Genomic DNA, 23,024 nt, shown 5'->3' on the forward strand with positions numbered 1-23,024 from the left:
CAAATTATGAGTAAGGCGAAATCTGGTTGAAGGCTTGGGGTTTCGAACAGATTATCAAACCTTCATATAAAAGAATATGTCGTCTGAGATCCTTAAAACCAATTTTTGCGCACTGTCATCACATATAATAAAAAGACCTAATTACGCACATGTCTATTCCCTTGATTCCGCACTCTCAATGAAATTCACATCGCTCATTAGCCGTTCCATAGCTTCATTCTCCAATCCGACCATAACCTCCAAACCACCGTCATTCGTCCTGGGAAAGATGGCAAATTTAACCATTCCCCCGTCCCCATGCACCCTGAAACACTCCACCTTGCCCAATAAACGACCCCACCTGCGCCTATAAATCCCAAGGTCCACCTATGACGTCGCAGAGATATCCGGACCAAGGAAGCCACTATATGCGACCTTGTAATCAGTGGGATTCGGCTGCGAGTCGACAAGACCAATCTCCAGCGGCACGCGGTTTGGGGAATTTATGGTATTCAGCGATCTGCGTATGGTAGCTGCAGCGCGACAGAGCCCAGAATCAGAATCAGTAGCAGTGAGAATGGAAATGGGAAGCCGTTCCGTGGTCACGGCCAGAAATACGTTGCCTAGGTAGGTGGGTGGGAGTGGTGGGCTCCTACGGCGCCTTCTGTTAACTGAGAAGAAAAGGGATGACATTTTTAGTTTTATTTTACTATTTCCGTTTATATCTACCTCTTCCACCTCAGTAGGGTTTCGTGCCCGAGTCATACGCTGCCAAAGGAATGCACACAGGGCGTCGTTTGTGGAGAAGGCGGATGCAGCGGTTCTTGGGTTTTGAGTGATGCAAGTGAGAAATAGAAGATGCGGGATGTCATTGGGGGCTTATTGGTGAGTTTGCGGACTACTTTGTATGCATTTGCATCTACAACAACAGGTGGGGGTGTGGGCTTGACAACGTACTCTGAAAATCTGGCCAAATCCGCCACTGGATAGCCTGTCATTAGGGGTGTACGGTCTTTAGAAATCGGGTCATAGACACTAAACGAGGTGGAGCCATCGCTTGAAGATAGATGTGTTATATGCCCAGGTATCGAGTATTGTATCAACAGCTAAACCCTCGCAAATAGAGTGGTGAACACAAATGGTTAGGAGAAGGCCCCTCTTCAATGAAATTCGCTTGCGTTGCCAGAACGGACTGAGGCGGTTCAGGTATGACAGCTACAGTGGCCAATTGAGCGGTTTGGAATTTGGAAAGCGGGAAATGTTTATTTTGCAACTCCGCATACGATGGTAGGATCCCGCTGAGATCTTTAGAGCTAGGGAGAGATTAGCTGGAGTGGCAACTCAAGGCGATTGGGGCGAGATGTGGTACAGAAATTTAACTCCCCCAGACCCATCTACAACCTGGCTTCTAATGCCCTTTGGATCAACTTTCGTACTCTGGTCCCTGCATGTGCAACCATGTTAAAAGGATACCCACCACGTTACCAGCAATCCAGGGAATGGCATAAATAGTATGCGCCAGACCGAGTTTTAGACCCTCATATCTAGACGAAAAGGAATCCGTTAAAACCATGTCTCAATAGATGCCACCGCTCAACTATGCAGGCCTATCCTCACATTTGAGCTTTGTCAACATTAGCAAGGAGAGAGAAACATAGGATCCAGCGTACACCGTAGAGTCTTGGCACATTCATATCCAACGGGATAGCTTCTGCCGTGCTGAGCATGTGGGAAGGTCATATTGCTCAGGGAAAACGATGGCGTTCTCTTCCTGTTTACCGTTGAGACCATTAGCCAAGGGAACTCTGTCAAAAGAAGACATAATAAGTTGATATGCCAGAGATAGAAGGTAAACAACCAAACCGATAATTTTGAGATTTTGAAAGTTTAAGCCAGCCTAGGTGAAAAGGGGAATCTTGGTATATATATACCTCGTCCTCTGCTAATCGCGGCTTTGAGAGCTCTCGATCCAGATTTTCCACCTCAAAAAGTGATTTATTTCAATCTTGAATAGCTAGGCTTTAGTTATAGCTAGGCTTTAGTTATAGTTTACAACTGTTGATCGGCTCCCATGACCGATGCCGGATTTGGTTGGTTAGCTGGATTTAAAAACACATGGAAGTTGCTGATAACAGCGAATTGCTGCAGCCGCTCTCTCATAGATATGGCCTCCATGAGGACGTCACATCACTGTCGCACCAGATAGATGGGGTAGATTATATGAAGCCATGGGCCTTGTGACCATTAAATCATAGTCAGGAGGTATCAGCTCCGTGGCGATCACACTGTCGTGAGATTGAGTTAAAAAATGGGATAGGAGATGAGAGGCGAAATGTGTACTAAGGAGCTAGCTGTCTTGAAGATACAAGTATACGAGGGTTGACACTGTGAGGTAAATGATAAATTGAAGACCCAGAATTTATTTAGATTCGCCGACGATGGTTCTGGTTGACTGGTACAACGGTTCGTGATGGTCATAACGCGACCTTCAGATTGATATCGAGACGGTTGCTTGTTTGTGGCCGGCAGCGTCGACCTGTTTCTCCGTTTCCTCCTCCTCTCTTTTCCGCCTTTTATTGTCACACATAATCGAATCAAAACTGCTCGGATCCTCCCGAAAGAGTCCGGCTCTCCGAAGAAGTTAGGGCAGTGTATGCCTGGGGTTCACCAAGCTCCACTTGCGTCATAATTGCCGGTGTGGATTGACGGCTCCGGATAGAAGAAAATGCGGTGGTCAAAGGGGAAATACAGTTGTTACAGGTGTAAAAAATGTACCCTGATGCTCGAAATTGTCGGTTCCCTTTCTGAATTCTGCTGTCACATAGAATTGAGATCGCTCAAGGCTATATATATTGGTCACTCCAACGCAAAGGAAGTCAAAAGATTGACAGTCACCGTCCAACAGCACAGCTATTCTAAACAGCTGAGAGAACATGGATCGAGGGGCAAGAGGAAAGGGGAGGTACAAAATCCAAAACTATGTAACTGAAAGTAGAACTCACTATTTATGAAGAATCTACCATATTTTAAAGTTCGTGCCGATGATTCAGGGCCATCCGACGAGGACATTTCTTGCCCAATCCGCAACTCCATAGGCCGGTTCTTGATAACGCGAATCGCATTGAAAGCATCAGTATCACCAACTATCCGGATGTGGCGTGGAGGGATGTCCTTCGAGTTTGAAACCCCAGGATTCTCCTAATATTTTAGTTAAGGATTCAGCATTACCATGAAGAGAGAAACTCAGTAGAGATGTAGCCTATCAATACGAACCTCGAAAATTGACGGAAGGTCATTGGATAAAATGCAGCAATTCAAGGACCTCGAGACGTCACATCAGGGAGAAAAATTAACTGTGAAGAGCGTCTCTTTAGTGTATATCTCCATGGTTATCCTTAGGTCTTGGGCTTGAACAGGCAGCAAGCAACACCAGATGAATAACAAACTTGAGTTTTCAGGGTGAACAACATTGAATGTTAAGAGGTGAAATCACCGCGAAACTGTCACCACCAGGTATAGTTTGTAGGACAGCGAGGGCAATCGGGCCACACCATACTTACTGAAATATATATGGGCTATAAATCATATTCTGATAGGTTGCGCAAACTTTTCTCACGGTATCGCATCGCTCTTCACTATCCTACAGCCTCATTCGTCAGTAACCGGAAAACCGCCGTGAATATTCATTGCTGAAATACAACATTTTCAGGCAGTTGCTGTGGAATTGGATTTAATTTGGCATAGGAAGAGGGGCTAGACGGGTTCCGCCGCGTTCCACACCTGTAACCTGCGTCCTCGACTCGTCCTTCTGCAGGATCCCATCTCGAATCGCGAAAAACATGTTCCTCTGAAATCAACCCGAAGCTGAAATGATTGTCGATGAGCAATTTTGGTGGAAAAAACCCTCGATAACTATTTCTTGGGACAACGAATCCAATAACTAGCCAAGGTCAACTAGGATATAATCCGGAGGCGTACCCCATCCATCTTCATCTTCGCCTCCATTCGCCTCTCTCCTCTGCGTGCTTCTACTAATCCCAGAATCACAGCTCCAATTTAACTCAACTTTTGGGCTAGCTCAAAATGGAACATCAGCATTCACAAATCAAGCATAAACCGAAAAAGAAGATTGGAGCGGAGAGAAAGATATGGGATGCAATACATAGATATAGCGATATCATCAATATGTGAGAATGTGTCAAGAGCGGTGGAAAGGTGGGAGTTGAGACACAACGTGAAAGAAAGGAAAAGTGACTTAGGAAGAGAGATTTAAATATGTCACTTAAAAAGCGAAAGTTTAAGCGGCTCCTATATTGAGCTCGACTTCTCAGTCTCAATTCCTTCTCTACTGCAACTTTCCTCCTCTTGACTACGGTGCCATAACGCCTGTTGCACAGAATACAAAAGAGATCGATAGGATAAGCAAAGTTTCATCTCCTTTGTATGAACATATGTGCCCCCGCTTGGCATTTGAGCACCATGTCGGATATTTTGAGAGAAGAGTGATATGACCGCAGATATAAATGCAAGAGAGCAAGTTGCACATTTCTGCTGTGATTTCTCTTTTGGACGTAGAGTGTTCGCAGTTTCTTCATCGTTTTCAGAGCGTGACGCCGATTGCGCTTGAGGTAATGACAAGACCTAAATAGATTCCAGAAACGATGCACTTGATCGTCGGTGAGAGTGATAGGGGGGCAAGATGGAAATATTGAGAACAATAGTGGAATACTTAATAATAATAATAATAATAATAATAATAATAATGATAGGTAAAAAAATATTAATAAAACGCAGTAAAACAGACATATATATATGCATTATATTACAATACTGAGTGATGATGGTGCAAAATCAGGAGGAAAAAGAAGAAAACACACATGGACTAGACCTGTAGGTAGCCTGTAGTTCGACGATGTGCTCAAAAGGAATGCCCCGGAAATACTTATCGCGATTATAATATTGTATGGGCAGAAAGCTGCACCAAAAAAAAAAGGAGGAAAGAAATTGCCTCCCCACGTCGAAAGAGTGATCAAAATTAAAAGGGAAAAATATGAAAATGAATTTCTGGAGGGACACTTTTGTTTATTTCCCTAAATGTTTTTGAAGAGAAAAAAGGCGAGAAGAAAAGAACTAAAAAAGTATATGGCTTTATCGTTTGCCGAACCGTAAATGCGATAGAATGGTTCGCCCCTCACGAAAGTCAAATGTTTCCGAAACATGGATATTTTGATATTTTGATTTTTAAATGATTCAAAACAAAAACAAAGTTCTGGAGCTTAAGGCCACCATCCCAGTCGCTTGAAGCTTTCGACGACAGGTTGGATCCAATCTTTAGCAAGTGTTGGTCTTTCGTACGTAAAACCGGTCGTCTGCTCGAATAGTGATCCGTCAATTAAGAGGTCGCCATCCTTGATAGCATCCCGCTCTAGGAAGGGACTTATCGGTCCCGGTCTTTCGATCTGTTTTTCATTCAGAAGCTCTGCCCATATTTGTAGACATTCCTCGTTCATTTCATCGATGATTTCATCTAGATTCAAGTTCACCACTTGAGTAATCATCGTGCCGACAAAGGAGTACTCGATGCCAAAGGCCTTTTTGAGACCTTCGGCAAGATCACCCTTTGTGGTATTGTTGTGGTCTACAATGTTGAAAACGACCGGATCGCCGCTTGAACTGGGACCTTTGTTTGCTCGCCACTCTGCAGCTCTCCACAATGCGCGGGCTGCATCTTTGACGTACACTGTGTTCATGGGTTGACTTCCGGTCTTTAGAAAGGAGATTGGTTTGTTCAGCTCCATGTATGCCCTTCCCATGCAAATGACCGTGGTCAACAAACCCCTGTCATACTCCCCGTAGACATGCGGGAATCTGAGAATGCAAAGATTCAAGCCAGGGATTTTCCGCAGGTCTTCCTCTGCCTGGTATTTCCATTTCGACAATGCGAACCATGGCTTAATCTTTGCATCTTCCTTGCACGGCTCGCGGTCACTTTTGTACACGGTGGCTGTGGAGCATTCGATAAATGCACGAACTCCTCGACGGGCAGCCTCTTTGCCTAGGGCAACTGAGAGGGCATGACTTCGCAATCGGTATACGTCTTCTGGTTGAGACATGCGGGACTCACCCCCGCAGTTGATTACATAGTCGAACTGGGCACCGTTCGCCCGGTCGAAGATTCGAGGAAATGATTCTACAGCGCCAAGAGCGGGGCGTAAATAAGTAAGATGAAGGCTAGGGGAGTGGAGCAAAGAAAAATAAAAATCAATAATGAAAAATGAAATGAGAAATGGGTTTTACGTACGCTCACGACTTGCATCTGCCTGAACAAATTTGTCCTGGGAGCAGGCGACGTTGAACTCAGGAGTCAACCAGGCCAACTGAGGAAGCAATTTATCGACAATCCGCACCTCTGAAGCGAGGTTGTTCTCATGGATATAGAGGGCAAGAAAACGGCCAAGGAAGCCTGTGGTTCGTTTCACGCATCGAGTCAGTCTCCCCTTCCCCTCCCCCCCTACAAAAAAAAAAAAAAAAAAAAAAAAAAAAAAAAAAAAAAAGGGGGGGGGGGGGGGGGAGGTATAACTAGCTGGATGTCGACATGAAAGTTTTCTCGTCGAGGGAGATGTTTATCGTACCTAGGCCTCCAACGATCAAGATGGAAGGCTTGCTAGCCTCCCTGGACATCGTGGTTCAACGGGGGTGTCGTCGAACGGGAAATAATAATCGGGAGAGAAAGAGGAGAGGAGATATACGCCAACGAACCCGTCCAGTCAACGTGCGTTATCCGTTGAATAGGGCGGATGTAACTTTCGGATAAAGCGTAGATATTGCTCCAGTCAGGGCATGGGTTGGTGAGTGGTAGTCGTGCTATCGGCCGAGAATAGAGACGATGTCGATCCGTTTCGGACACGCTGGACAGAGGCGGGGGGCGAGAGAGAGAGAGAGAGAGAGAGAGAGAGAGAGAGAGTGTGTGTGTGTGTGTGTGTGTGTGAGTGTGTGTGTGTGTGTGAGTGTGTGTGTGTGTGTGTGTGTGTGTGTGTGTGTGTGTGTGTGTGTATGTGTGTGAAAAGGAGGGTGCTAATTTTAAAGCTCAGTGCACAGCGTGCAGGCTAACAGGTTGGCTGAGTCTCTAGCTTGAAGTGTAGAGATGTTCGTGGTGGTGTTTGCTGGGTGAACAAATACGCAGTAGGAGTTGATTTATCTGCCCCGGACGGGTGAATTAGGATTGGAGACACACCTAGGTAGGTGGATATATCGAAGCAGAGACGGACCAGCCTTCTCGGGGCCACTTGAATTAATTAAGGAGAGGCGAGAGAAGGTATATAGAGAACGCAAGGGGTTGGTGAGTCAATGTAAGAAAAGAAGAAGCGGCAGAAGCCGAATCAGAAGAAGAAGCGAAAATGATGAGAGAGAGAGAGAGAGAGAGAAGAGGAGGAAGAAGAAGAAGAAGAAGAAGAAGAAGAATCAGGACAAAGCTCGTCCTAAATTCGACTAGAAACGCATCAGCGGAAGGCTAAGTAAGGAGAGGTCAGCGATTACTGTCTGCGGCATTCATTCTGATTAGTTACTTAGTTACAATTAATAATGAGGAGTCTGTCAGACCAGAAACTGATTAAAGAAGCTGCAGGAACCCATTTTATTCATATCTGGTTGACATGTGATATTTGATATAATAATCCATCGTTTTGTTTCGGCTGAAACGGCGAACACAAGGAATACTATGTGCGCCATTGCACGCAAGCACGCAGGTACTCGTGCAGTTATACAGACTAATGCCCATTGTCACTGCGGAGCACACACAAAACCGTTTTCGATTAATTAATTTCCTGAAAGACAGATATCTGCAATGTTGTTTTTTTTGGTTATATGTTGCTAGCTAATTCCACTTTTTCTTGATTTCGTTATTTTCTCTCCTCCCACCAAATTTTCTCCAACGGTTGAGTGGTTACTTGTCAGCCCAACGGCCTGCTCGCAGGTATCAGGTACACCAATATTATGTGTGCCCAACCCCAATTTTGCGGAGATCGCCATGGTCCCGGCCATGATCACCAGGTACCAGTGACTTCCGAAACACGCCACGTGACACATTCTGCACTTCGGGAGGGGAGTTGGAACCCTCTTGCATGAGGAATGAAATAATGTGAGGAAGATCCCATTACAACGGAGGGAGTATACTCCGTATTGCACATTGCATTGTTTCTTTCTTGTCCAAAGGATTCGATATTGAAAAGCATCACACGGCAATAAATAATACTCCGTAACAATTGCAAAAAAAAAGAAGAAAAAAAAAAGAAAGGCCAGCCTTATCCCTGGAAGTCATCCAACCATCATCATCTTGAAGTCATTCATCCGCGCTGGTTGGTTAATACAACCGACCCAACTAGCTCACTAGCATTGTCTAATTAAATTCCCTGCAGCCTGCAGGTGAGAGGATGGATTATTCTTCTTTTCTGCCCTTCTTCGCAAGTAAAAAAAAGAAAAGAAAAACTAAAAAATCAGAGGGTTTCAGAATGCTGGTCACAACTGATACATGACGGACAGCCGTCAACCCCCTTCCTCCTGTCTTCTGGCTTTTTCCCATTTATCAACAAACCTCTCTGTGTCCAAATTTTGCAACGCCTTTCTTACTCACCGGGTACGCAAACCATGGAAATTTTGAAGAGGACAGCTGGGGGGGGAGGGGCCCAGCGACAGTCGAAGTCTAGGACAGGGTGGACACATCCAGGGAACTGCAAAAAGGATGCACAACTCCGCACTCCGTCCTCCCTTATGCACCACTTCTTTATTTTTATTTAAGATTTTCGCTAGGGATGGAATAGAATCCGAGAGGGAACCCCCAATAATGAGTTTTTTCTCGATTCTTGTTTTTCCAAGGGTAGATTTCAGATATTCATTGAATGATGCATTGTCATCGCATCCCCTCTCCCAGTTTCTTCATCTCAAGGAGGAATTCTCGATATGCAGCTGGGCTGACCTGGTCGGAAGGGGTTTGACTGTAAGAAACTGAATCTTATATTCACCAAGTTCCACCCCTTCAACCACTCACACGCCTGGACAGTGTCACCCCCCTGAGAGCCTCATATGCATGTCAGCAACCAAACCACCCTGCGTTCGGACATTGCCTTGATATCTCCCTTCGTCCATAATTACTTGCAGTTTCTTCAACGCTAGGTTGACGTAGAAGCCGGCTTAACTGATTTTCTCATGGCCCGCTCTGTGGGGCATCGTTGATCGGAAGAGGCTCCCTAGCATGGAAAATCTCCAAAATATGATCCTGGCTGGTGTCTGGCAGTGCCTTTCTTTCTTTTATACTTTTGGTCTGCATTGGCTCCTCGTCGGGGGCGTGTGGGAATGGTCTACGTGTAGCCTACCACGGCGGCTTGCCTAAAAAAACAGAACACCGCCCATTTCATATTAATATCAATGTTGCTGCTGTTTTTTAAAGGTTGAAATAGATGCGGACTCGTAGTTGGTACGAGCAATGATTTGTCTCCAATTCCTCTTCTGTTTTCTCATGTCCCAATGGGGACCAAATTCACATCCGATATTGGATGCATCCGTGAAATAAACTGTCGGCTTAAACGTCAGCTTTAATGCGCTCTTGGAACTTGCCCAAGAGCATTTGTATGAATACGAAGTAGCGTCTCCAATGTTACATACTTCCCACCGACCTCCATAAACCCATACCTCCATCCCCCTACGCCCGCATATATGCATTCACACATACCCTTCCTAAATAGGATACCCAGACATACATACATGGTCGCAACTGTATCCCCATGTATGTATGCAGACGCGGAATGGAAACAAAGTTTGTTGATGATATTCACAGGGTAGAAGGACATGTGCGAGTCCGAATATGGGTGAAGTTGTGGAAAGGGGTGAGAGAGAAAGGCGGGGGCGGGGGATGCAAGCTAAGGATAAAAAGACGCATGCGCGGCATATCCTGTTATGGAGAACTTCTGCTTCAGATGTTTCAGCCCCTCCCTCACTTTTACACCCGGAAAAGGTTGAGACTGAGGCGGTTTCGCCGGTGGTTGGCTGTACAGGAGGAGCTGGTGTTTGTGTTCTCGTCGCTTCTGTTGCCATCAGTCCGTCCCGTAATTGTCACCTTTCAAGACTTCGCCATCGGGGTCAGTGCGTGTATCTGAAAATCTTCGAAATGATGTAGCAGAAAGAAGAGATAATGATAGCAAATTTTATGCTACATTTCTAACACTTTCTAACGTACTTCCCCTTGGACGTCTGCATAATAATAGCTGTAAACGTATGTCATTGAATTGGCGTTTATACTGACAAAGCCTGTTCCATGGACAAAATATCGAAAATAACAGAATGAGGGGAAACTATCCCAGTTCGCAGTTCCAGATCATCCCAAAGTTGATCCATACAACCTCAACCGTGTTTATGAGGGTATTCTCTTACTTTAAAACTCCCCTGTCCAGCTATGCCCATCCCCTGGCTGGCTCCGGGGAAATTCCAATTCGACATGATATACGGTCAACGTGAAGGGAAGAGGCACAACCTGGCATGGTCCCTGATAATTGGCCTCAAACGGTACGTAATTTAAGCACCTTAAGGCTTTGCCTTTGCCAACTTTCAATCTTCAAGGCAAAGAAAAATGACTCATTACTATTCTTCTTTTCCCTAAGGATAAGCACAATAGGTGGGAAAAGATATAGCCCCTAATAAAATCTTATCTTCCTCAGCTAGCACTGGATAAACACGAAACTCCAAACACACACACACAAAAAAAAAAAAAAAAAAGAAAAGAAAAGAAGAAGAAGAAGAAGAAGAAGAAGAAGAAAAGAGAAAAATATAAAGAAAAATGGAAAGAGAAGAAGAAGAGAGGAAAAACAAAATCAAAACAAAATCACTTAGCACCCAACATATTCAGTGCATTCGTCAACTCCTTGATTGCGGTCTGCACATCATCAAAATTCAGCGCTGACACAGCCCACCGGGCATGCTTTTGCGCCTTTGCAATTGCGTCCTCATCTACTCCAAGGGCTGGTGGCTGGTTGGGGTACGAGCTTGCGCCCTGCACAGGTTTTGTGGGCTGGATACTAGTGGGTGGAGCAGTGGTTGGAGGCGCCTGCCGCATCCATCCATCAAATCCAGAGGGAGGTGGGGATCCCATTGCGGGTCCAGGAATGTCCGTTGAAGGTTGCGTTGTTGGAGCCGGGAATGATTGGAAGGTGCTTAGGGAAGTTCTTCGCTCAGAAAAGGCTCCTGTACCTGTTGCGGGGAGGTCCTGGGAGCTTGACGCGGGTGAGGGGAAGTCGGAGGGGGCTGCAGGAAGGTCAGGAACATATGCTTGAGAGAGGTGTGAAGGGCGCTGGCGCGCGTCAGGGCTTAGGTCCATCATACCAGCTGAGTACGAAGGTGGGCTTGGAAGTCCTGTACTGGATGCAGCTGTGACAATGCCTGATTCCGGTCGTCGGAGGGGGGGAACCGAGGAGGCTCTGGATGGATGGAGAGATTCGTTCAGAGAGGACTGGTGCGCTAATCTTCTTTCCTCGTTGTAAAACTCGTCTGTAACATCTTCTACGGACGGTTGTCGCAATTTTACTTCTGGTGCTAACTGCGATGACGGGTTATTTAGAGCTTGAACCTCCGGGTCATTGGGATCCAAGCTAGGTACGTCATTTGGCATCTCTTCCTCCTCCCTTGGTGGGTTTGATAAGTTCGGGTCCTCTCCGGCTTTGAGTGCTTTGACAATGCGCAAGGCATGGTATTTCGCAAACTTAATCTTGGTAGCTATTTCCGGCTCAATCGGTCCCCATATCTGGCATAGTTCTAGAAAGGTTGCCCCAGCTTGGAAGGTATCCGCAGTTTGTCTGGCTAGGAGTTAGCTAAAGCCGTATACAAAGCAGTTAGGATGCAGGTTCACTAGCGAACAATGAAGCCCTGTTGGCCCGAACAGCGTTGTCAGCACGCTGGAAGGTCTCTAATCCGAATTGTTCCACATAGGCTTGTCCGGCGGCATCATCTGTAACAGTATCGTCGTCAACATGTTGAGATTTAAACTAGAGGAGGCATTTGCAAATCAAGTTAGCATCAACGACATGCTACGAAGAGTACATATAGAAAGCAGAATGAACGAGACAAGCCAGCAGCAAACCTTCTCCAACTTATCCATAAGCTCCGTTGTGTATCTTAAACATTCGCTATCTGAGTTGTGCAGGCCCTTGGATAATATCTGGTTCACAGCCCAGTAGTTGCCTATAGGTAGAATACTCAAATATCAGCATCCTTCCCGCTCTCATCCCCCGCGATTATTGTCAAAACAGTCCGTGGGGGGGGGGGGGAGGAATCAACATACACCAGTATGATACCACGGGCCTCGCTTTCTCGAGCTGCGACGCCCGAGTGACAAAACGGGTGATGTCTGCAGCTTTTAGCTTCGCGGGTGTATTGGCAGCCATCTCGCCCTAGCTTTGAATGCAGCTGCTAACGGGTGGATCTATCTCTTTGGAGGGTCAACGTAGCGGATAGCTGTCGGGGATCCGGAGTACTGAAATACGGAACATGAAACATGGGTTGGGATATGGAGAGCTGTTGGTGCCCCGCGTTTACATCCCGGCGTCGTTGGAAAGAATGACGTGCGTGACTTGTCGACAGCTTAGTCAGCACTCTGACAGGGGGCTGCGGCAGCTGCATACAGGGCTTCTAGAACATTGCCTAATCGAGGATTGATTATGTGTTGCAAACGTATGAACGTAATATCCATGGGGGTACTGGAGCTGTGGCAGAGAGTAAATAGCCAAGATGATAAATTCCAATTGCTTCAGTTAAAAGAGAAATGGTATCTAGCTCCAGCAACCATGGAAGCCAGGACTCCATTTGCCACTTTGCGAAATGATACCAAAACGCCGCCCCCCGAGCTCTCCCATCCAAATTGCCGAATCGTCAATAACCAATGACCATCGTCCATCTCCTCAGCCCAATGAGATACTCTAGATACATGTATGGAGGGGCAATGAACGCAACAGAACCTCCTAACTCAACCTCCACCAACTCCCCATGCGCCAATCTCAATCCGATCCTCCGACAAAATCTCCACCTGAAGAGTGTCATAGACTTCACCCTCAGGACCCCCAACGCGTTCCACAACAAGCCACAGTCCCCCCAGTTGGTTGAAAAGGGGCTGTATATCAAAATCCTCGATCCGTACCCCAGAGGCGGCATCATTAAAATGCCCATCGTTAGAGAATTCAAATACCTTCTTATAGGGGCCCTGGCCAAGTTCAATAGACATCAGAATCGGAGAAGGCGCCACAATCCGAGATCCTATCCATGAGCCCTTGAACCTGGCGATCGCCTTAGCCTTGGTTAGCCGCGATGAAGTAATGGGTGCAAGAATCCTCTCCGTGCCCGGTGGAAATTCGCCGACGTTGGACAGGGTACTTAAACGTCCTGCTCCTTCCGGTGGTAAGAGCGACACCGCACATTCCTTTGTCGATTTAACCCACAACGTAAACTTCCCGACCTGGTCGGGAGCAAACGTTGAGCAGACAGCGGTGTATGATCCTTTGGGCAAGTGAACGTATTCAGCCAGAGAGCTACCACGGCGATAATCTCCGCTGGCAAAGGCAACGTCCCGAGACTTGACGGTGGACACACGCTTGCCTCCTGACCACACTACCTTGACGTGCGTAGCAAGTTCGGGATCCCGCGTCTCTAGCAACACAGCAATGTCACATGTGTCTATGGTCTCGATCTTAAATTGAGGATTTGTTGGGTATCGCCCTGACTCCAAGTTGCCTCCGGCTGTTGATTTTGTCCAAGCAGTCTCTAGGGACTGAACATGTATGTATTTGTCAGAAGCGCGTGATATGGTCAACGAACCGGTTGAGAAACCAGATAGAGAAAAGTTACGGGTTGCCCTCCGCAGAGACTGCTCTGCAACCACTACAGTATAGGTATTGTTGGGGGGCATCTCAAATCTCATTAGGGTGTTGGGCGAATCGACAAAGGGAGCGCGATGGAGAACACCCTCACTTAAGGAAACCTTCTGGCCGTCATTATTGAAAACCCAGAGGCTAGTAAAACCATGCTCAACCTTCCCCTTCAATATGTCACCAAATTGGTGTCTGAAGAGGAGATAATCATCGGTCGCGAAATGCTGACTCAATAAAAGCCAGACAGAACCACCTGACTTGGAACTTACAGAAAACTGTGGGTTTCTCTCGAAGCAGCCGGGACCCGATCTACCAGCATAAAGATCCCAGGTAAAATAGATATCCTGGCGAAAGGAGAAGAGGACCGGATTCCAGTTTAAATATAGGCATTCGAAATTCTGAAGTAATTTATCACAGTCTGTCCAGAATGTTCCGGGAGACATGGGATAATTGCGCCTCTGCCTCCCATTGTAGTTGTTGTTGTTGTTGTTGTTGTCACACTCCCCTGCAGCAGGGGGCTCGGACTGTCCAATTCCTTCCCAAACGGTACCTGCTGCCCAAGGATTCTTTACGAGGAACTGGCGACGGCCATTGTTTTCCTTCATGTCAAGAATTGCATAGTCATGCATGCCGATTATGCCGAGTTCCTTTTCTTCCAGCTCAGTAAACGCTCCGGTGCCAGCAGTGATTAATACATCGCCATAGTTGAATGCATTGAACAGTCGTGTCCAAAGTTGCCCAGGGATCATATCCTCTTCATGGAGAAATATTTGCTCCGGGATCCAACCAGTCAGAATCCATAGATCGGTACCAGAATTACTTCCTGGGAAATCGTAGCCTCCCCTAAGTTTTAAATACGCCTTCTCAACCAGTGCCGGCCATAGGAGCTCAGGGTCATTCCTGTCAGTGACATGAAGGAACCTTGAGGTTTTGGATGAGGGAAGGCGGTTATCAACTACAACCTTTCGATAACATCCATTGAAGTGCATCCGGAATATATACTTCCCGGACTTTGACGGCTTTGGGCGCAAGGTTTCCTTCTCTGACGGATAAAACTTTATGGCGTAAACCTGTGGACCTCTTTTGTCAACGCAAACTTCTATTATACATACAGTAAATATTGACGGACGCGAAAAGGTTAGCCAGACCTTCGAATATCCTCTTTCCACCTGTGAGATCACAGCACAAAGACTAGCAACAACTGAGCAATCCGTCGTAACGTCTTGTACTAGATCAATAGACTTCGCGTCTCCCAACGGCTGGTTGGGGCTCCCCCGACGATCCAATGGCACTTTAGCGGCTGACATTTCTGAAGCGCGTTTCCAGCCGTTATAATGCTGTAGCTGCAAATTTGAGAGTCGGAGATCATATTGGTCCCTATCCTCGCGTCAGACCTGTCCTAACTATCTGGGGGAGAAACTCTATAATCTCCCAACTATACATACGTAAATAGCTGACCACTTTCATCTAATTCGAATTCACTTGGGTCAGGCACACTCTGCCATGGAGGGAAGACAAATCCATTGAGCTTCGAGTCTTCCAGCAGAATGATCTGCTCTCTATTCGACAGCTGCCGTTGCGAGACTGGCTCTCGAAGTTTGGGCTTCACACTACTGATCTTCCTCTTGCTGGCACCGGCACTGGCATTGGCACTGGTGGTGGCACTGCTGCCGTTGTTGGCGCGCGACTGGTCTTGACACCACGATTTGGACCTTTTAATTTCTTCGGCCATTCTAAGGAGCTCCTTGCATTTGGCATCCAGTCGTTGTCTCTCACTGGGAGAACTAGCCAACTTGAGGGCGCCCAGGTAACTCTCAACAGCGCTGATTGCGGCATCTAGAGCTGAGCTCTGTGTCTCTGCAGCAGACATATCATTTTCCGCCTTCTGCTCAAGGTGTCAGTCTAGGGAATTTTTTTCCGCGACATTATCAACATAACATATATGTCCATTGGTGGATATTACCTGAGCCTTAATCTCGAGCTCTCCCGGCGTCGATGATGACTGGGACATTTGCGATTCCCGGACGCGACAGGACAGATACGTCTACGCCCAAGAAAACAACAAGCCTTGGCAGGCAGAGGTGTCAGGTTGGGGGGCGCACCGGTGTTTAACCGCAGCAAAGCCCAAAACGAGCGACGGATGCTTGGTTAAAGATCCCCTGGATGATTCTGGTGGTGAGGAAGCACCAATAAGACAATAAGAGAGTGGTGACGATCACGATAATGCAACCACAAACTGTCACCGACAACTGAGCTAAGGGGTTGAGTGTGTTGCTTGGTCGGACCTTTTGAGTGGAGTCGTTGTGGTTTTAGTTGCGGCAGCACTAGAATGGTGCTAAGGCTGGTTATTTAGGGTTTTGTTTAGGATCGATCGATTGGGGGTTTTTGCCTAAAGTGACGATCAGTGCAAGAGGAGTTGCAGCCAGGGTTCCTTAAGGAACAAAAACGACCCTGAAGAAAATCCAACAGCATCCAAGTCAAGCCCGCAAAATGCCCGAAACTCCGACATCCGAGGTGGTCAATAATATATTGCCTTCAAAATTCTTATTTCTTTTCCGAACCGGGATTTGGCAGCACAGTTCTATTATCTATCTCTTATTTGAAATGTATTCGAGGGTGAGAGAAGAGTGGGGATGGGGGGGGGGGGAAAGGCGGAGGCGGAGGCGTTGCTACAAGGTGATATCTCGATCCAAAAATAAGGCTCAGGCCCAACTGAGCGAGCGATTGACTACTTGACTATTAAAGAATGACGAGGACGGTTGTTATTTCCCCTATTTTCAGCAGGGATAGCAGAATCCTCACTATTGCATGAAGTTTGCCAGTAATTTGGAGGAAAGTATGGGCTTTGCTTTAATGAGAGTGCCACGGCAGCCTGTAACTACGGAGTACATTCTTCGGCTTTTCCCTTTGGCCCCTCGGCGTCCCGGGATAAATTTCAACGCAGCAGAAAGCTAGCTAGCATTTCTTCCAAACCCTGAGCAAGCTGGAAAAGGGTTTCGAATAGCTTTGAAGACCGGGTAATGCTCAGCTGCAACCTTGAAACGTAAAATTTCACGGGCATATCGCGGTGGGTTGAGCGGTTCCGCTGAAACCACTTAGTTACTCCGCCCCGGGCCCCAATTTCACAGCAGAGCTAGAAACTGGAAGGGGGGGGGGGGGGGGGGGGGAATTTTACAAGCTCTGCGTGGCGAGAGGGAAAGAAGACGAAGAGAAAAAAAAAAAAAAAAAAAGCAGAAAACAGAAAAATCGAGCAGAAATACTGTCTGTGGTCAACGGGCAGTAGTCAACCAAATCATTAGGTCGCGTCGCCGGTTATGTAGTTAGTTTTTCTGGCTCTTATTTAACTATCTGAGCGAGTTCAAGTGGAAAATTTGCATCAACATCTAAGTTTTTGTTCGGATCTCTCCCTCAAACAAGCATCGGCCCCCCCTGACTTGGATGCCTCGGCTCAAGCGCTGTATCCGCCTCCGCCCGGGAGCCCGAGCCAGTCAACCAGCCAAAACCCGTCGCCGCCGCAGCAGACGGCGAAATAAATAACAACAAAACGGAAACTTCGTAGCTTCTTCTTCTCCCTTGGGCAATCCTTCTTGTATTATTCTCCTCTCCTTTTCGCCCTCCCTTTGGCTTTGCTTTTTTAATCCGTTTTCGAGAACAGACGGCGTTAAGGCGGATATCTTTTCCTTTTCGTTGACTCGGTTTTGGCCCCGGTTGCCCGTTTGTCCGCCCTCACTCTCTCCCCGCGCTTCCCCTCCGCGCCTGACTTTGCAGAAATAATTCCAGACTCCCTCCCCCCCCCCCCCCCAAAAAAAAAAAAAGGGAAGAAAGGCTACTAGAACTCATCGACTAGCGAAAGTCAACCCTTTTCCCTTTGGCCTAATGGCCGGTCAGTCGAAGCATATGCGCCTGTCGCCAATGCAAAGCGCAATATCAGGGGCTACAGGTGCTGTATTGGCGAATGCTTTGTTATATCCATTGGACATGTGAGCCTCTCTTGAGCCCTGACCCTCCAATCATTGAACAAATCCATAGAAAAAGAGTACCCCCGCGGAGGAGAGAGGGGGGGGCGGGCCAGAAAAGAAAAGGAACAACGCAGGAGCTAATATGCGATGTGAAAACAGCGCGAAAACTCGGCTACAAGTCCAGGTTAAATCTTCAAAAACCGAAAATGGCCACGTTCCCGGCGAACCAGTCCACTATGATTCTACTCTGGATGCAATTCACAAAATTATCGCGGACGAGGGTATCCAGGGCCTCTATACCGGCATCAGTGGCTCCCTTCTCGGCGTAGCCTCAACCAACTTCGCGTACTTCTACTGGTATACGATTGTGCGGACGCTATACACCTCTTCATCCCGCGGGAAGCAACATCCAGGCACAGCCATGGAACTTACCCTCGGAGCCGTTGCGGGTGCCATCGCGCAGCTCTTCACAATCCCCGTCGCGGTTATTACCACCAGGCAACAGACGCAGGCCAAGGGGGAGAAGAAAGGCCTGATCGACACCGGAAAAGAAGTCATTAACAGTGAAGATGGCTGGAGTGGGCTGTGGAGAGGACTCAAGGCCAGTCTGGTGCTTGTGGTCAATCCGGCCATCACATACGGAGTCTATGAGAGATTGAAGGACGTCCTGTTCTCTGGGAAAGAAAATCTGCAGCCATGGGAAGCTTTCGGTTAGTCGAAATATGTCCCTATGCCCCCTCAAATAGCAGTATTTTTTGCCGCCGATATCACAAATAAAGTGCTAATTTTTGTGCGAATGACAGTGTTGGGCGCTGCTTCCAAGGCTCTCGCGACCGTTGTCACGCAGCCGTTGATCGTGGCCAAGGTCGGACTCCAATCCCGACCACCTCCAGTCCGCCAGGGCAAGCCCTTCAAAAGCTTCGGTGAAGTAATGAAGTATATCATCGAGCATGAAGGGCCACTGGCATTGTTCAAAGGAATCGGCCCTCAGATACTGAAGGGGCTCCTTGTTCAGGGATTTTTGATGATGACGAAAGAACGGTATGAACTACTTCTCTATACTCCAACCCAAGTAATTCTTTTTTCCGCTCGGATAAATTAACAATCTAATGTTTTGACATCACATAGGGTTGAACTGCTTTTCATCTTCTTCTTTGCATATGTCCAAAAGATCAAGAAGGCCAGACTCCAAAAAGCTGCTAACAAGGCAGCGGAGAAAGCGGCGGAGAAGGCGAAGGCTTCCCTTCCCGTAACTTTGAAATGAATGGTCGGTCATGAAATTTACAGCAATTTCTTAAAATGAATGTACAGTTTACATAATTCTATGTTTTCTCCTTTTGTACTCATACTTTTGCTTCTGCCATCGCCTATTTATACAACCTTGCTTCTTGCATTTTGAGCGGCTGGCATTTGGTGTTACTTAGAAGATATATAGGTACATATATACACCGAGGAAAGCTTGCATACTTGTTTCCATATGAATGATGTAGTTTTATATTCAGAGCTTCTTAGAAGCTGGTTGGAACTATTTTTCAATGAAATCAGAAATGGTTTTCAGGAGCGACATTTCGCTGTTTATTTATCCAGCAACTCATTGGGTGGAAAGAAGATGACGATAAATAATTGAAGACACAAGATATAGTTAGATCTGTAGTTAAACTTGTTAGTTAACCGTTTAATCCAAACAAGCGAGTCAGCCAGCAAAAACTAAATGAGCAATTATCTATATTCAACAACCACCTATTTAAACTAAATTAAATGACACTAGGATTGGGACATCTTGTTCTTTTATGCCTGAGAGAATTAATTGCTGCACCTCGGTGGCGCTCATGAATGTGGCATAGACTCTGAGGCCCTAGGGGCAGAGGATTATTTAAATAACTGTCAGCTCAATAGACTCAACAGATGGAATAATAGTCTCAACAGCTTCTTCTCTAGTTATTCCTCCTTCACATTGAATTTGATGATTAGCCTGACCCGTATATAACTCTGCCCCCACCTTCGTAGGTTTCATTCTCTCTCTCTCTTTTTTTTTTTTTTTTTTTTTTTTCTTTTCTCCTTTTAACGAATTCGTCTTTTTGTTATAAGGAAGTGCTAGGGGCGTACTCAGTAGCACATCCATTACAAATATATTCTGATGTTACTTTTTCATAATAGTAGTAGCATTAATCATTTCATGTTTATAGACCTTGATAATTTGAACAAATCTTGTATAAGACTTTGAGAAAAGTTCTTAAGCCTCTGCCTTCTAAGATCCTTAATTTTATTCATCTGCTTATGCAAATGATAAAAATTGCTAAATTACCTAACTAAGAAAATAGAAGTTCTAAGTTGAATATTCAGTTATTGAATATTTGATCAGATTCAAATAAGACTATATCAGTGATTTTGAACTTGTCTTGAATAATATAAGTCTTTAAGGTCTCTGTATAAGGTAGAGTACATATATAGAAAATCAGTCTTTTTGATAATATTAAATTCAAACTACATATACTTTTTCATTAAATCTTTATATATTTATTTAAATTATAAAAACACTTACATCTAAAAACTGCAATAAAAGTAATAAATGTGATAATATATAAAAATAATTATTCTCTTCTTACAAATATAATTAAATTTTAAAGTAAAATAATTATCATGATCATCTATAATAAAAAAGATAAATAATAATTTTATATGAATTCACAGCAGAAAGAAATTCTTTAATAAGTTATTTAATTTAATCTCACTTATGATTCAATTATTAGAACTAATACCAAGTTTTCAATTTAAAAGTTAGTCAAATCGGTCTTCTTGTAGATGTTAACTTTTAAAAATTAATATGCATATTCTCCACAAATGCTGGTCACAGAGAGGTATTGCTTGTTTAGCTAGGCTCAGCATTCATTCAACAAGCCTATCCTCTTCAGCCTGGGTTAATTAAGTGGAATTTGCGCGTAAATTTGCTCTTGAAGACTTGCCATTAAGTCGGTCTTGAAAAGCAGAATGAGATATCTCATATAAGTGAGCAGCCTCACGAATTGAAGTTATTTCTTGATTTTTTAAGAGCCATAATTGCAAGCTCAAATCTGTCCTCTATTTCTTTAAAGGGTTTTGGATTTTTATTGTGAATTGGTGGCATTCTTGTGGTTTGAAATGGCTTAATTAAATAGTTAAAGAGGGTACTTGAGATTTGAAGGCTGATTCACCTGTGGATTACGTTAGTTAACTAGGTTAGTTAACTAGTTAGTAGGGTAATAGTAATGGTGAAGAAATAGCTTTCTGCGTATCTTCAATACATATCAAGCTGGTGGACTTGTTTTGTTTCTCTCTATATCCTCCTGTATCTCTGGTAAATGTCTGTTGTTTGCCGAGCTCCAGTAAAATTTCGAAGCTGCCCCCCAAGGTGTCACTGTCATCTTAAAAAAGCGCCCGCCAAAACAGCTCTATTCAACTAAATAACACCACGCACGGGTACCCCAGTCAGAAACCTCTTTTCGTCGCAATTTATATCCTCACATATCGAGTAAACATCCCCATATATAGAGTAAGAACAAGGGAATAAATATATCGCGATGCGATGGCTCTTCTGGTCGTCCGGATCGCAACAGGCGCCCAATAACAAAGACAACAACAACAGCAACAACAATGACGACGATGACGACGACTACGACAACAACATCAACAAACGCCCACCACTAACCCCGGAATCTCCATCCCCATCGCATCCCCCCTGCGCCAGCTGCTCTACCCAAGCTACCGCTTCCTTTTCCAACCCCAGACGAGACTGGAACACCTCCCTCACCGCCCACGACTGGGCAGGCGAATTCAAAGACCCGCGAAACCTAATCCCCACCCTCCTTCTAACCGGCGGCATCTTGTTCTGCGTGAGAATCCACCGCCAATACCTACGCCGCATCCCTCTCGCAACGAACATTTCGCCAACCTATTTTCATAAACGCAGTTTGTTTGGACGCGTTACGAGCGTGGGCGATGGAGATAATTTTCGCATGTATCATACGCCCGGCGGCCGGTTGGCGGGGTGGGAATGGTTGCCGTTTCGGAGGGTGCCAAGGGTGAAGAAGGAGTTGAAGGATCGGACTGTATGTTTTCTTTTATGCACTTCTTGAGGATTGATAATTTTTCAGTTTGGTTGGCCTCGACCCTAAGTTGTTAACCCCCTTCCTCCCCTTCCTCCCCCTTCCTCCCCATACTCCCCATACTCCCTATTTTCATCTCAATTGTTGTCCCCAAAACACACAAAATACAACCTCCCTCTGACACATACACCCCCCATACACCCGCAGATCCACATCCGCCTTGCAGGTATCGACGCCCCTGAACTCCCCCACTTCGGTCGCCCAGCCCAGCCCTACTCCCACGCCGCCCACACCTGGCTCACGAACTACCTCCTCAACAAACGCGTGCGCGTCTTTCCCTACCGCCAGGACCAATACGGCCGAGTCGTTGCGACAGTCTACGTGCGGCGATTCCCGTGGATATTCCTGCGGCGGGATGTCGGGTTACAAATGCTGCGAGCGGGGATGGCGACGGTCTATGAGGCGAAGAGTGGGGTGGAGTTTGGCGGGGAGGGGAAGGAGAGTAAGTACCGGAGAGCTGAGGAGGTGGCGAAGAGGAGGGGGAGGGGGTTGTGGAAAGGGTGGAAGGGGGTTGGGTGGGAGAGTCCGAGGGAGTATAAGAATAGGATGGCAGGGGTGGAGGGGGAGAAGGCTGCTGCTGCTGCTGCTGCTGCTGCTGCTGCTGCTGCTGCTGCTGCTGGTGTTGGGGGAATGGGAGAGTTGGGGGTGAATGGGGAGAAGAATTAGTTCGGTGGGGATTCCTCTCTTTACTTGCTTGATCTTGTGGGTTCGTTTTGGGAGCGTTTGCGATGCATATATGCTTTTTCATTACTGTTTTCTCTTGATGTCTGTTTACGCTGTGACTATGATATGCATATATGTATGCTGCATATGCTTCGTGCTTGCATGGGTGGAGTTTTTAACTCTTGTTTTCTTTATTTATATCTTTGATGAGCCTCTGTGTTTTTGTTTGATACCGGCGATTTTCTGTTTGGAATCTTTTTGTATGATGATTTATGAGAATATTCTTGAGGTGGAGAGGGAAAGATGATGATAAAGACAAACAAGATTAATAAATATTAGATTATATGCTTGTATTCCGTATCAATGAGTAAATGTTATGG

At 46.0% G+C, this 23,024-nt stretch overlaps 6 protein-coding genes across 6 annotated transcripts; 2 read left to right on the top strand and 4 right to left on the bottom strand.

Annotated features, from left to right (window-relative positions):
* Nucleotides 1-366: 366 nt before the first annotated feature.
* Nucleotides 367-1,706, bottom strand: PAAG_05578 (hypothetical protein; the record flags this gene model as incomplete). The annotated part of the gene is made up of 6 exons (XM_015845626.1): nt 367-802; nt 937-1,014; nt 1,173-1,292; nt 1,349-1,416; nt 1,457-1,523; nt 1,597-1,706. The coding sequence occupies 6 exons, from the start codon at nt 1,704-1,706 to the stop codon at nt 367-369; spliced, it is 879 nt and encodes a 292-aa protein (XP_015699852.1).
* A 3,549-nt stretch (nt 1,707-5,255) lies between these two features.
* PAAG_05580 (NAD dependent epimerase/dehydratase family protein) lies at nt 5,256-6,660 on the bottom strand (the record flags this gene model as incomplete). Its single annotated transcript, XM_002792249.1, has 3 exons — nt 5,256-6,169; nt 6,281-6,442; nt 6,612-6,660. 3 exons carry the CDS (start codon nt 6,658-6,660, stop codon nt 5,256-5,258), a joined length of 1,125 nt encoding a protein of 374 aa, XP_002792295.1.
* Nucleotides 6,661-10,849: 4,189 nt separating this feature from the next.
* PAAG_05582 (hypothetical protein) lies at nt 10,850-12,404 on the bottom strand (the record flags this gene model as incomplete). Its single annotated transcript, XM_015845627.1, has 4 exons — nt 10,850-11,816; nt 11,878-12,005; nt 12,101-12,201; nt 12,302-12,404. 4 exons carry the CDS (start codon nt 12,402-12,404, stop codon nt 10,850-10,852), a joined length of 1,299 nt encoding a protein of 432 aa, XP_015699853.1.
* Nucleotides 12,405-12,982: 578 nt separating this feature from the next.
* PAAG_05583 (cysteine protease PalB) lies at nt 12,983-15,891 on the bottom strand (the record flags this gene model as incomplete). The annotated part of the gene is made up of 4 exons (XM_015845628.1): nt 12,983-14,950; nt 15,029-15,257; nt 15,326-15,768; nt 15,844-15,891. 4 exons carry the CDS (start codon nt 15,889-15,891, stop codon nt 12,983-12,985), a joined length of 2,688 nt encoding a protein of 895 aa, XP_015699854.1.
* Nucleotides 15,892-17,756: 1,865 nt separating this feature from the next.
* PAAG_05584 (peroxisomal adenine nucleotide transporter 1) lies at nt 17,757-19,103 on the top strand (the record flags this gene model as incomplete). The annotated part of the gene is made up of 4 exons (XM_002792253.1): nt 17,757-17,860; nt 17,999-18,549; nt 18,643-18,880; nt 18,968-19,103. 4 exons carry the CDS (start codon nt 17,757-17,759, stop codon nt 19,101-19,103), a joined length of 1,029 nt encoding a protein of 342 aa, XP_002792299.1.
* Nucleotides 19,104-21,396: 2,293 nt separating this feature from the next.
* Nucleotides 21,397-22,647, top strand: PAAG_05585 (hypothetical protein; the record flags this gene model as incomplete). Its single annotated transcript, XM_002792254.1, has 2 exons — nt 21,397-21,924; nt 22,129-22,647. The coding sequence occupies 2 exons, from the start codon at nt 21,397-21,399 to the stop codon at nt 22,645-22,647; spliced, it is 1,047 nt and encodes a 348-aa protein (XP_002792300.1).
* Between the last annotated feature and the right edge of the window lie 377 nt (nt 22,648-23,024).

This window comes from Paracoccidioides lutzii (assembly GCF_000150705.2).
Source record: "Paracoccidioides lutzii Pb01 unplaced genomic scaffold supercont2.15, whole genome shotgun sequence".
Lineage (NCBI taxonomy): Eukaryota > Fungi > Ascomycota > Eurotiomycetes > Onygenales > Ajellomycetaceae > Paracoccidioides > Paracoccidioides lutzii.